The sequence below is a fragment of the Ixodes scapularis genome, unplaced genomic scaffold (genome assembly GCF_016920785.2).
Source record: "Ixodes scapularis isolate PalLabHiFi unplaced genomic scaffold, ASM1692078v2 PGA_scaffold8__174_contigs__length_109621045, whole genome shotgun sequence".
NCBI lineage: Eukaryota > Metazoa > Arthropoda > Arachnida > Ixodida > Ixodidae > Ixodes > Ixodes scapularis.
In genome coordinates, this window is record NW_024609883.1 from 37,636,444 (window position 1) to 37,651,181 (window position 14,738).

A 14,738-nucleotide genomic window follows, 5' to 3' on the forward strand; every position below is an offset into this window, starting at 1 on the left:
AGTCTGTCATTCCAATGCTGTTTTGGTTAGCAGTGGGGGATAGAGCCTACGCTTGTTTCAGCATTTAGCTGTAGGAGACAACACGATAATGATGGTCTAATAAGGCAGTGTCAAGGCTCCTTCTAAACCTCCGTGGGCCGAAACGGAACGCCAAGGTTGGATCTTCTTCTTTATCTTGGCTTGCGATGATTGATCGGAATAATCCAAATGGCGTAAATACCGTTCATTAATGGAACTTAGTTTTGTAACGTGTCCTTATTAAATAGACAAAATGTTGCCCAGACGTTTATGCCTTTAGTTTCACAATTTACGTTTTGAATAGTACTTTACCCATCGTTATTGCCATCATTTGCGGGTGACATTAATATTTCCAGTGTGGCACCGAAACATTTGAAATGATATTTGGTAGGCTGAAGTGCACTCGGTTGAAGTGAACTAAATTAGCCAGTCTGACAGGGGTGTAGTACACTGCGCTCAAAGTGTTCCAGACGCCATACATTTTAACTATCATTCCTTCATCATAGACGTCAACTATTTATCAAGACGGAATGACTCGATGAAAGCATTTACGCACGGGCACACTCAAAAATGACGCAAAATTAGCCATGTAACGAAGGACAGTAGACGTTTCGGGTAGGGACAAGCGCCGTCTTCACACTTCAACTGACGCGGAAGGAAAAGCAAGCCAACAGTTGAAGATCATAGTTACTGAAAGCAAAAGAACGGCAGGGAGGTCACTCAGTTGTACCGCCTCCAGAGCAAGTTACCGGCCTTCGGTGACGCTTAGGCGTCTTGTAAGCTTCGATTGTGCACGCGCAACCAAAGTACACTGCAAAGCACTGAGCGCGTGCAGGAGACCGGGCATTCGAAAGAGACGCCGTGTGGTGCTCATCCTGTGAAAGACTACAGGCGCTGGTCTCGTTGGCTCACCTGCCATGTGCGCGTTTTATAATTTTCTTTGCAGCAAAGCGGTCCTTGGCCTTAGTGGCGGTCTACAGGAACTGGGATCCTTCCAACCTCTCTTAGTGTGGTCCCTCATTTTATCTTGGTCCTGCGTTTATATGTGCGTCTTCAAAGGCATCAAGACGTCCGGAAAGGTATTCTTGCTCGTACATCAATTACGCTCACTATTCGCCTCTAGTTATAAATGTGCGCTTTATGGTTTCTGTAGAAAGAGCCGAAACAATGACACGTCTTTGTACATGTGTCAAAAAGAACCGTGTCCTTTACGACTTATGCGGGATACTACTTCTAGCCTAGCAGTGACGACAATCTTGAGGATGGTGAATGCAGTTGGTGGAAGCTCGGCGTCAACACTAGCTCACCGACAATGAACTTAACTATCACTCAATGAATAAGAGCTCTATAGGATGTTGTTTATGGCTCTGTTTGTGATTTTATGTATTGCACAAGTCTATGTTTGTTTATGTTTTTGTGTATGACTCCTCGTTTTTTCTTACAGATCGTCTATGTGACGGCCCTCGGCCCCTTTCTGATCCTGGGAATCATGTTTATCCGGGGCATCACCCTGAAGGGAGCCAGTGCTGGCCTACATTATTACTTCGTGCCCGAGTGGAATAAGGTTTTGGAGATCAAGGTACTTTGTATTTGGGATATCTTATGTTAGGTGTTTATTGAACGATCTCCCAGAAAATTCGCTACGAATATTGATAAAGCATAAAATGTTTTCTTACAATTGCCTCAACCTTCGCATTAAAAAAAAAAAAAGGGACCGTACAGGGCAGTACTTCCTAGTTCTGAGTTCGGAAAACGGCAGCTGCCCGAGAGTTGCCCAGCTGCCAAGTTGAATTTCGTCTCGCGGTAAACTGTGCACGGCTAGATTCTGCCAGGGCCATGCTTCTACACCTCCCCGTCTTGTCAAGGCCACGATTCTATGCCATAGTGTCTTCCCAAGGCCACGATACTACGCTGTAGTGTCTTGTCAAGGCCACGATAGTACGCCGTAGTGTCTTGCCAAGGCCACGATTCTACGCCGTAGTGTCTTGCCAAGGCCACAATATTACGCCGTAGTGCCTTGCCAAGGCCACGATTCTATGCCGTAGTGTCTTGTCAAGGCCACGTTATTACGCCGTAGTGTCTTGCCAAGGCCACGATACTACGCCGTAGTGTCTTGCCAAGGCCACGATACTACGCCGTACTGTCTTGCCAAGGCCACGATTCTACGCCGTAGTGTGTTACCAAGGCCACGATATTACGCCATAGTGTCTTGCCAAGGCCACGATACTACGCCATAGAGTCTTGCCAAGGCCACGATTCTAGGCCGTAGTGTCTTGCCAAGGCCACGATAGTACGCCGTAGTGTCTTGCCAAGGCCACGATACTACGCCGTAGTGTCTTGCCAAGGCCACGATACTACGCCGTAGTGTCTTGCCAAGGCCACGATACTACGCCGTGGTGTCTTGCCAAGGCCACGATTCTACGCCGTAGTGTCTTGCCAAGGCCACGATACTACGCCGTAGTGTCTTGTCGAGGTCACGATACTACGCCGTAGTGTCTTGCCAAGGCCACGATACTACGCCGTAGTGTCTTGCCAAGGCCACGATACTACGCCGTAGTGTCTTGCCAAGGCCACGATTCTACGCCGTAGTGTCTTGTCAAGGCCAGTCTCCTACACTGTGGTATCCCGTCAAGGTCAGGCTCCGCGTTACGTCGTAATACGCCTTCGGCTCTAACTACGTACTACGTTTTGAAACGCTTTCGAGGCTGCTGGCACGAGCGTGCAGCTTGGCCTTAAAGTTTATTTGGGCATGACCTTGCACCAATGAGACACTTACGCTGGCGCCATTAGCTTTAGGAATAAATAGCGCACTTTTGTGCCGGGTGTACCTCCATCCATGACGACATTATTAAAAGCATGGTTTTAGCTCAGATCGTTGTCTGAGGAAGGGCTATGAATTTCACTGTAGTTATCGCTACAACAAAACTAACAACCAGGGGGGGGGGGGGGAGTTTGGTGTCTACTTTATTTAGTTGTGGTATCTTATGAGTAAAGCTTGTAGCGTAGGAATAAGTGTAAACCACTATCTTTTCAAATCGAGATATTCGGAGCCTACACCAGATTCAGATAAAAATGCCAGTCCTCGTTATTGGATTGTTTAAGTTGTTACGGGGGATGTAAATAAATGTCGACTACTAGGAAGCATTAGTAGATTGTTCCGATAACTGCGCTAACAAAAACTGACAACGATACGACGCCCGCGCAAAGGCGTGGGTGGAGTATCGATTATTGTTATGGAAGTAATACGTATCGATCTTCTAAAACTTTGTATGTTTCTTTTCCAGGTCTGGAAGAGTGCTGCTGAACAAGTGTTTTACTCTCTGAGCATCGCTGAGGGAATGATCATTTGTTTCGGAGGCTTCAACGAATTCCGGAATGAACTTCATAAGTATAATAGCAGTTTCCTGTTTCTATTTATCTCGCTAAAATTTATATTTTTACATCAAGAGCGCACAAAGGCATTTTATAAGGGTGGAATAAGAACAAAAGGGCATTTTGATGCAGAAAGCATGATATTCACAAGCGGAGCATGTTACGTCTTGAACACCCGCATTTGCATGCCTATAATTGATAAGATATAGTTCCCTGAAATAAATCTTCGCCATATTGTATTGTCCACAATCTGGAATGTCTACCATACTTTCACGTTGGCCATTCCAGACGTAAGAAAGATTTATATTTCTTTGTTTGTGCGACATAAGGGTAACCAGACTCAAAATAATGCGGCTATCAAATAAAAGGAATTCTAGTAGGCAGCAGAATTTTCAAAGCACTCTAAGCGCCTTCTTTTTTTTTTTATTTAGAAACGGTTTGTTTAAAACGTAGAAACAAACAGAGGCACCTAAAGAAATGACATGCCACGCTTGTCACGTGTAGGTATATGACTCAAGTAAAAGCTCACGTAGAAAAAAAAATATCGAATATAATTTGATATGGTTCAAATAAGTAGAATTGTTGCTTTGCCAATTTTTGTTTCGGGCTACAAGTTTCAATTTGACTCCTTGGTTTTGACCAACTGTATGCTGCGGGAAGGCTTATGGAGTTAATTAAACTGCAAGATATCGATCTTAGAATTGCTTCACTGACATGATCAGCGATATTGGGCGAGTCCTTGTAAACTGGCCGTAGTGTCGAATGCTGGAGTGCAAAGGTGAAAAATTAAATCTGGCGGCTTATGTCTTGCATTTTTGAGCCGGCCAACCGCATAATATTAGTTCTGAAAAACAATTTATTTTTAACAATTTACTAAGCAAAGTGTGGGTAGTTTTACTGAGTTATATAATACTGAGAAAACAGTGAGTGCGCAGGCGAGCTGATTGTAGTTAGTCACGACGTTTAACACCCGAGAGTAAGAGAAAAAACAGGAAACTTTACACTCACACTGAACTGCTTCCAGTAATATTTGTCGTCGTTCATGTATGTTTGTGACTATCGGTGAAGATGAACAAACATTTCATTTCCATGAACTTGCGTAATCGAGGATTGCTTGTCTTTTTGAACCCCGTGTACTAGCTTAGATAACACGGCGCTTACGTTCTCCGCTATTAAAAATCCAAGTTTTTTTTCTTTTTTGAAGATTTGTTTAAGAATGTGGCAAATGCATTTCAGGGACGTCGTTATCATCGCGTTCGCGGACTTCATCGTTAGCATGTTGTCCGGCGTCGTCGTCTTCTCTGTGCTGGGAAACATGGCCCACGTGCTGGATCTGCCCGTTGAAGGAGTCGTCCAGTCGGGTTCGTTGACGTTCATTAGGGAGTTTTAGTAGGTCGTTTTTCTCTTCCGCTACGGTATCCATAAAGAAAACGCCGCAGCTGCTCATGCGCGCCGCCAGCCTTGTCTGCATGGTTCAAGGTCTTGTGGCGGATTGCAGAACGCCATGCGGGTGCTTAGCGGGCTGCGGAAACAGTCTACGAAAACCTGATATTGTCGATTTTCTTATCTTTACCCGAATTCATGGGAGTTTATACCGCCGTGGCAACGGCGGTATAAACTGTTTGAGTAAGTGCGACCGCCGTCGCACTTACTCAAACATCCCAACGTCATGTTCAGCGGGCTTCTTTTTTTTTTTTTGTCAGCACTGGAAACAGCGCTGCTGACCTTGCTGATGCGGCGCTCACTTCGCGCTATATATTATTGATACATCACTGATAGAGAGCCGCATCAACGCTGACTTGGCGCCATGCTAGTGATGCAGGGCTGATACACCACTGCACCAGCACCAAGTTACGTTCAAGTCAACACTGCACCAGTATTCTTCTAGTGTTGACTAAGCGCAGTGCTGTATGTGCGAACAGGCCTTAACGCAGCGCTACAGACAGAACGTTGTTTTTGCGGCTATTTCTGCACAGTGTTAGCGCTTTTATGAGATACGGCGCTTTTCTATTTTCACAATGATACTAGCGCCGACAGAGCACTGATCCAGCACTCACTTTAGCGTTGCGTTGCGCATGAAACCATTTTTTCAACTTCTTCCCCTTTAGCTTTAATCCTAAATTCAAAAGCGAAATGAGGAACCACATGGTCATGTCGTGCTCGGGCACCGAATGCGATGACTCCAAGCTTTCACCGCGTTTTTGAAGCCCACCAAGAAACTTGTCATTCGCAAGTGATAATAAGCGCCGTCACGGTACTCATTGGCCACGAATGCAAATCAATCTAAATATTCATTGACAGATTGATTGTTGACGAGCGCGTGCGTCCAAGTGACGCCATGCTGTGTTTTATGCGTGAGCTGGGTTCGGCTGACGTGCTTGGGCACCCAGGATGCATCACCGTGAAAAGGCGGAGAACTTTCGAAGGAAAGGAGGTATAAGAAATAGTCCGCTATAATTTGAAACTTTCGTACCGGAAAGCAGGAGTTTAACTTCCTGGTCTCTTTTGTTTGGGCTTGGGCTCTGTAACGGTACACGTTTAGTAAAATCTCTATCTAAAATTACTTATTTCAGCCCAAAATTCATTTCGTGGTCCCTTTAAAGAAGTGCTCGCCACTGCGATGTGCGACAATATACGAAGGGATTCAAATTTTTAATCCTAAATAGAACGCATTCTTCCCGCTCATAATTTAGTTCGGAAGTAAGGCAGCGTATGCGTTACGAAAAGTATTACCTTAATAACCGACGCTTTCTATATATATATATATATATATATATATATATATATATATATATATATATATATATATATATATAAACTGTTTTAATTTAGAGATTACACCATTGCGACAAGTGTGTCAAACTGTCCCAAAACCTGAAGCTGAATTGGGTTATTAATAAATATACGCATTTTGCCATGTTCGTTCGCAACCCTAGTCCGTGAAAGTGCAGAAAAATACAAGTTCGATTCCGCCTCAATGACAGCGTGGCATTCGCCGATAAGAACACGGAAGAACAATTTTACGACGTTAGAAGCGTGAATCCCGCCGGGCGTTTCTCGAGGTGTCACTGAGTATAGACAGTCTCAATAAAAAAAAGCTTCTCGGAGGCGCCATCTTCAAAAATACAGCGTATGGCTCCCATTTTGCTCGCGTTTGGAGGACACAAACACGCTAGTGCTGGGCTGTGGAAATCTGTAAACATGTAAACTCTGTAAACATTTTAAAGGTGTGTGATCCGGTGAACTGAACAAGCACAGGGCGTATCGAGTTCCGAACATTTTGTTGTCGCTCCGTAAACCATTGAGGTTGTGGCATCAAGTAATAAGCATAAAGTTACTACTCTTAGTCTACCGCACGCTGCGGACAGCGTGCCCAGCGGGCGCCTGCTCCGTCCATGCTTCAAAGTGACCACACGAGCTTCCACTTAGAAAGCGTAGGTCTAGAATACGGTCTATTAAAACTCTCTAATAAGTCACGTTAGCGAATTATCAGACAGCGCTCTCATTGCTGTGAATACTGATCAGGTACAGTCGTCGGCTGACTGAACTTAGGGACAAGCTGTTTGTTTTAACAAAACAATGTGCAAGCATTTGAAAGAAGCCCGCATGCGGTGGCCGTCTATTTGAAAGTGTTCACGTTTCCCAGTATCCAACTAGTCCGTTTGAGACGTTTGCAGCCGTCATACTATACCAAGTCCGACTTCTGTTCACGACATACCACCGCAGTTATGAGGCATCTAAGGGCTATTTGCCATATCTGCATTTGACTGCGATCAGCTCCGCTACGACCGCTTACGACAGCTTACCACCAGCGAACACTAGAGGACACACTGGCGGACACACTGGCGCAGTGGCGCCATCTGTCAGGCAGCCCTCGAACCCTTCCAACCTGCGTATAAATAAACTCAAGGCTTTGTAGAATTTTTTAGATCAAACCTACGCACTACCTACGAGAAATGGCTTCTTGTAACATTTAAGCTTATTGTGAAAGAATTATTAGTAATGTATACACAGATTGGAACTCTTTCAGAGCTACCGATAGGTGGCGCAAGCCGCCGCCCGATTCAATAAGTTCAATCTCATGAATCCGTTCATCCATCATTGTAAGATGTCATAAATGCTGGAAGCGCAGTCGATCACAGTCAAACTCATAGTGCGAACAAATCCACACGACGTTATTTTGGACACTAGAGCAAGGACGTCGATGTGCAACATAAATCGTTCGCCCCCTGAGAACGTGCTCCAGCTAATCTTCTAAAGCGATGCGCCCTTTCAGCTTACTTGCTGATTAAACATAGTGCCGCACATAAACTGTTTTCTCCTTCTTTTCACTGTTGCAGGAATCGGGCTTGCGTTCATCGCGTACCCGCAAGCGCTCAGCATGATTCCGTATCCACACTTCTGGTCGGCCGCCTTTTTTGCCATGCTCTTTTTCCTCGCCATTGACACCGAGGTGGGTGGCGTGGGTTCTTGCACTCGGTGACCGGCTAAAAATTGCTAGGAATTTAGTAGACGCTCCCCCTCCAGCACGCGCTCGTTGCCTTCCACCGAGATTTGTGAATCCTTAACCCGTCACTAATTAAATCGTGTACACTAACGGTTCGATCCTACTTTGGACAGTCCGCAAAAAATCGGTTTCTATCGCGTTGAAATTTACTACCGAGGTGCCCGAAGGTAGCACATAATTAATTAAGAATATTATTACATTAGACCTCTGAAGTCATAAGAAAGAAAACAAAAACTGGTTTTGTCTGCGGACAAATATTAATGCATTATTTTTCTTAAACATTAAGAAAAAATATATTCTGGCTATTCTGGCTGTTCTTGCGTTTATTGCGACTAAACAATTGGTGAACTGGAAAAAAATACAATCGGCTTACTTAGTTTTCACTTCATTTCACCCCCATTCGCGCCACAGTGACAAAAAATAATATTGTGCATGCGACGTAAAAGGAAAAGTTTTTTTTGTGAATTACTTCGGTGAGCCAATTTTTCCACAATTTTTGTGAAAAAGTTTTACTACCTTCGGGCACCTCTGTAGTAAATCTTAGCGCAATACATTAACAACCCATTTCATGCGAACCGTTAAAAGTGGGATCGATGCGTTAGGATACACGCTGTATAGCCAGTGATATTATACTCGGGAAGAATCTTTTCCGGCATTTACGAAGAAGTGAACACCCCGCAAGAACAGCCGTGACCGGCGCTCATTATTCACGAACGCCCGACTACCCATAGTTTTGACTAAATTGACAAGAAAACTTGTCTCCAAGTATAGATCAAATATTTGAAGCAGTAAAAGCAATTTTAAAGCAAGGATATTTATGGACTCGTTTCAAGGTCTAAGGCGTCTTTAAGACTTTTAGCGGAAACGGGATAACACGGGCGAACGACGATCAGTTGGTTAGTGCAAACGTGGGACGTGGGTTCGGCGAAAGTATGGGCTAGTTGTCTCGTGACGCAACGTCACTGTGTCATGTGACATTGACGTGGCTTCGTTACGTGTTATCACTTGACACTTGCAACGGCAGAGCCCGCAAGTTTATCTGGCGACACAGTCACCCATTATATCGCAAGTTGGGGTACGGCCCCCGGAGGTGCCATTAAGCGTTCAGCATTTGCTTGGAACGTTACTCGTCTGAGTCTCTCATTTCTTGCGGCATTACATGGCATAAAAACGATACTGTTGACTGGAGCAGCCCCGACATAAGCCACAACGCCCTCTACGGAAGGATGGAAGGATTCAAGGCTTCAAAAGGACTCCAACTGGCTGGAAACCTCCCAAAGAACTGGGAAAAAGTATGTCAGCAAATGGAGCTCTTCCTGGTAGCCATGCAACCAGAGAAACCCCGCTCGGCGAAACGGAAGGTGGCAACACTCTTACACGTTGCAGGACCAGACGTCCTGGAAGTATTTAACGCCTTCTAGTGCACCCACCACGTTACCCTCCAGAAATTCGAAAGCTACAGAACGCCTCGCTACCGCGAGACATATGAACGCTACATCTTTCGATCCAAGATGAAGAAAGAGAATGAGCCTTTTGGGAACTATACTTTCGGGACCTGCATCTGAATGTTCAGTAGTGCAACCTTGCCAGCCTCGCTGACCTTTATCGTGCGCGACCAGATTGTGTACGACAGCGTCTACATAAATCTACAAAAGCGCATGCTTCAAGAAGAAGACTTAGACCCTGGAAAAAGTAGTGCACTTTCTACAAAACGACTAAACTAAAGCAAGCACAGAAAAAGCCCTAGGAAGCACCGCAGCGCATCTTCGAGCCAGTTTCGACACTACAGAGAGATTCTAAAGCCCAAAAATGTACCAGGTGCAATCTGCAGCACGAGCAAAGGCGCCGCCCCGCGTACGGACAGGTCTGCTCTGGGGTGCCTTTATGTGTGCTTTGCTTAGAGTGATGACATCTGAGCGTTTTGTCATGAACGCTTAATTTTCTTTTACCTTCTGAAGTGCATAAAAAATTGTCTCCCTGAATGCGCTCTTGGCTATAACTGTGCTACAACAACTTCTTTTCTTTCCATTTCTTTTTTTTTGGGGGGGGGGGGGGGCGGTTTTTGTTTTATTTCTTATGTAAGCGCGTGTTGTCGGCATGGGGTACTATACAATGAATGTCGTCGCACTGAATATAAGTGCATTAAGGCACTCTAGTCTAATCAAAGTGCAACAAGAAAAATGACTGGGCCGCGTGCTGTAGGTCACAGTACCACGAACTCGCCGATCGTAGGGCAACCGGTGACATTACGTGCGACCATGACGACTTTACCGTGCTGGGAGTGCCGGCGGTAACGGGAGACAAGGCCGACCCTCTGGTGGAGACGTCAGTCGCTAACCAGACGATGAGACTCAAGGTGGATTTTGGAGCGCAGGCGAACATCTTGCCGCACTGTGTGTTCAAAAAGCTTAACAAGAAGGAACAGACGCAAGCGGGCAAAGCCATCCTTAGAAGCTATATCGGCCACCAGATCCGTCACCTAGGAACTGTGTCTCTTCCCGTAGAATATAAGCAAAAAAGGGCAATGCTTGAATTCTTCGTCGTAAAGAAAGCTCGGCAGGAACTTTTGAGCCTTCGAGCAAGCGAAACATTCTGTCTCGTGAGCCCTGTGGACAGAGTCACTGAAACCTCAGCCGGTGAGTAAAAGGTTGTTTCGGAGATTTCCCAGCTCTTAAAGGATCTCGGCTCCATGAACAAGCCATAAAAGATGGTCCTCAAGGACGGTTACCAGCTTTCGATCAAGCCGGAACGAAGAGTACCACAGATGCTGAGGCAGGTGCTGGACAGAGTCGGAGCCGCCGGGAACGTTCTCAGAATGAGCAAACCAAGTGACTGTGTAAGCTCACTGGCCACTGTCCGCAAAAAAAGATGGCAAGATCAAAGTTTGCATGGACCCACCATATATAAACGAGTGTCTTAAGAGAGAGGACTACAGGATGCCCAAACGAGATGACATTGAGGCACACAAGAACAATACAACAGACCTTTCACGGCCAGATGCCCCCTCGGTGTTTCACAAAATTGATCTCGGTGATAAAACCCAAAGATTTGAGGAACACCGAAAGAATAAGACACCGGTGGAATCACATACACTTTATATTACCACCTGTGTTTTATTTTTATTGTGTTTTTGTTTTTCAAACTTAACCAACAGGCTCGTCAGTCTACATTGTCTCAAAGAATCACACATTTAACACGCCCTATGGGCGCTATCGTCACATACGACTACCGTTCGGACTTGCCGCGGCACTTGAGGTTTTCCACAAGAAAAGGATATAGATTTTTTAAGACTTGCCAGGTGTCAGTGTACATCTATGACATAATCATCTGGGAGCCACTGAAACCGAGCGTGGGACACAGCTCCATACAGCTCTACAGGCTGCCCTTCGGCCATGACTTACCTTGAAAGTGGAGAAATAAAGATTCGGTAAGAGAAAGGTGGTTTTTCTAGAAAACATGATTAGCGCGCTAGGCATTCAGCCCGATCAGAAGTTGGTGAACATGCAGCGTAGTAAACATGGCAGTGCCCAGAAATGCAAAGGACCTTCAAAGCATGCTTGATGTTTTCACATATTTCAGCAAATATCTTCCTCGGTTTTAGGATCGAACCACCCTTCTGTGGAACCTACTAAAGACGAGCTCTGTGTTTAAGTGGACCCTAAGTTACGACAATGGGTGGCACAATCTCAATAACTGGTTAACCCCAGCACCCGTCCTTGCATTCTACAATCAGGCGCTGGAGCCAAAAGTGTCCACTGCTGTCTCCAGCTATAGCCTGGGTGCAGCTCTCTTCTAGCGTCATGAGACAGAGTGGATGCCCGTGGTTTATCGGTCAAGAATGCTGACAAAATGCGAATCTCGATACTTTCAAACTAAAATGGAGGCACTGGGCGGGCACACTAAGCTGTGGGTGGTTTCATGATTTCATATATGGACGGAACATAATTTTGGAGACTGATCATCAACACCTTATTACCATCTCCAAAAAGAATGTAGGTACCATGCCCCCTGGCCTGCAGCGTTTTTTTCTCTCAAATTAATGAGGTGGGACTACAAGTTTCAATTAGTTCGGGGCAAGCAGCTAACATTCGCAGACGTGTTATCGCATGCTCCGGTCCCAAGGTACACATAACCGATGCTCAGGGCGTGCTTGCTGAGGAACTTGCCGAGGAACATGATGGCGAAGTACAGGCAGTCGCAAAACTCTCAAACCTGGTTAGCAATTACACAGTGAGCAAGCTTGCAGCTTCGACAGCCGAGGACACTGTTTTGGCAGGAGCAATCAGCTGCCTTCACGAACAACGGCCGTTGCCTCAGTCATGCCCCAACAGGTCGTGCGCCAAAGAAATGTCAGTTGTTCAGGGAATGCGTGTTAAGGGACTCAAGGTAGTTATCCCAAAGAGTCTCAGAAGAGAGATGCTTGCGAGGTCGCATGACGGTCATTTTGGAACCAACAAATGCAAATAAAAAACTCAACCCTTAATGATCGGGCCTGGAATGTGATCGGATATTGCACAAACAGTCAATAACTATTTAACATGCAAGCATCATGCATACCGGCAAGCAGCTTCTCCACTGTCGATGAGAGCAGTGCCAGTTTGCCCATGGGTGCGCTTTGGTGTGGACTTATTTTAGTATGGTAGGCCCACATACCTAGTAGTTTTTGATGCGTACTCTAATTTACCGGAGGTCGAGCAGACCACAGACACCACGAGATATGCAATGGTCAAAGAATTATCTGCGATCTTTACAATTATAGATTACCGATGGATGTGTGTACCGACAACGAAACCTAGTTCAGTTCAAACGAATTTTATGACTTCCGCACTCAGATATGACTTTCATGCCGTGGCTAGGCCGCAGTCGAGCGGCCTAGCCGAGAAAGGCGTACAGATCGCGAGAGGATCACAATGAAGTTCGCTCATGCACAGGGAGACTACAGACTAGGTGTTCTGAACTACGGGTCTTCACCGCTGAATGATGGCCAAGTGAACTTTTGATGGGGAGAATAATCAGGTCGCGCCTACCCGACTTCACTGAACACGTTCCGAAACCAGTGCACAAGCGTCAACAGAGTTGTTTGCGGGGGGGGGGGGGTAGACCACTTCAGCAATTAAATCCAGGGAGGGTGATCTGTCTCAGGTGGGAAAACTGGACGACGATAGGCTGGACGACGACAGGGTTGCCCCTAGTTCCTACCGGATCATCACTAAAAGGGGAGGGGGCCAAACGCTACGAAGGAGGCTAAAGAGCCTTCTTCCTAACCCGTTCGACTTCAACACAGAAGAGCTGAAAAGTTGTGGTCCAGACCAAGAAGAGGTTCATCAGCACACATCCTTGACGCCGGCATCTTCTCCGTCACGGCCAAACCAACCTGCTGGAATAAGTTTGGCATCTCCACCCACAATGAGAGTGACTGTACTTCCGTTGGAGTCTGCTGGAGGGACATCACAGTGCTTTCGGCGTCGGCCTCAGAAGCTTACGTATGAGGAAGCTTTACAGTAACAGCCGCGACTATTAATTCAACCTTATCCTACGATAGGGGGGGGGGGGGGTGTAACGGCAGAGCCTGCAAGTTGGTCTGCCAACCCAGGCACCCATTATAGAGAACGTTGGGATACAGCGCCATTAAAACTTTGTAATTCTTTTGGAACTTTGCTCTTTTGGGTCATTCATCTTTGGCGACAGTACCGCGACGTTACTGCGATGACCACTGGGTACGTCATATGACGTAATAGTGTTACACTACACCACAACGCAAGATATGTCCTGCGACTCAACGACCGTCGATTAACTGCGCCACGAAAATATTACGAGGTGATCCCCCTTGAAGGGGCATTTAAAAGGGTTCTGCGATTTTCTGTTCTTGGTCGTAACGGATTCTACGCGCCCTAAGCATACTAAAAATTGTAAAAAATTACAATCACGCGACGCCGATTTTCTTGCTAAAAACGTAATGAGAGGTCACGACACACAACTTTCTGAGCCTCTTTTTTCGTCCAGGAAAGGCGGGGGCCCAACAGCGCGCAAACGATGGGCACTCGTCGGTCAATCGCAAGCCACTTCCCTCGGAAAGGCAGCTTGCGATTGAAAAGCGGCTTGCGATTGGCCGACGAGCGCCCATCGTCACCGCGCTGACAAAGCTGCTAGGCTAAGCCCCGCCTTTCCTGAGCGGAAAAATCCACTCAGAAAGGGGTGTGTCCCGACCTTTCATCACATTTATAAATGTAAATCGTGATTGTAATTTTTGGAAAAAAATTGGGTTGTGTGTATGTTTATACAGCCTAGAACTTGGTCTGCCTCACAGGGGTGACGAGTCTCCCAGCTGTAGATGAGAAATTTAGCCAGTGCGGTACAACCGCTAGCCTGGGGTCTTTAAGGTGCATCACGCAGTAGTGATACACGACCGCACGCCGGTACGATGCTCATCCAGATCGAAACGGGCAGGGGTGGGGCTCGATCCCAGGATCCCTGGGTTCTGCAGCGCGAGCTTTCGCTCCACGTGCTCCGAGCTGGTGTGCGCTAGACCACTCGGCCACCGATCCCCCGTAATTTTTGGACTTTTAGAATTCTGAGGGCCCATAGAATCAGTTGTGACCAAGAACAGAAGATCGTAGAGTCCTCTTTATCGCCCCGTTAAGTCCGCATTCTGCGTAATTCGTACTTCATACGTAAAATCAAAGGTTTTTTTTCTTAATATTAATTCTTTACTGTACTGTCCTGACGCTAAGAGTGGCGTTTACGCACGGCAGAAATACTGGGAACTTCTCCCCCTAGCGCGCATCACGTGACAAAAACGTTATGCGATATATTGAGATACGGCGATGTATCGGACGAGCGG

The 14,738-nt window shown here is 46.2% G+C and overlaps 1 protein-coding gene across 1 annotated transcript in view; it reads left to right on the top strand.

Annotated features, from left to right (window-relative positions):
- Window positions 1-14,738, top strand: part of LOC121047283 (sodium- and chloride-dependent glycine transporter 2-like) — a 44,360-nt gene that overhangs the window by 11,590 nt on the left and 18,032 nt on the right. The window contains exons 3-7 of the mRNA XM_040502402.1: window positions 965-1,097; window positions 1,463-1,597; window positions 3,303-3,406; window positions 4,627-4,751; window positions 7,731-7,843. Coding sequence (XP_040358336.1) covers window positions 965-1,097; window positions 1,463-1,597; window positions 3,303-3,406; window positions 4,627-4,751; window positions 7,731-7,843 — 610 coding nt within the window. The remainder of the gene's footprint in view (window positions 1-964; window positions 1,098-1,462; window positions 1,598-3,302; window positions 3,407-4,626; window positions 4,752-7,730; window positions 7,844-14,738) is intronic.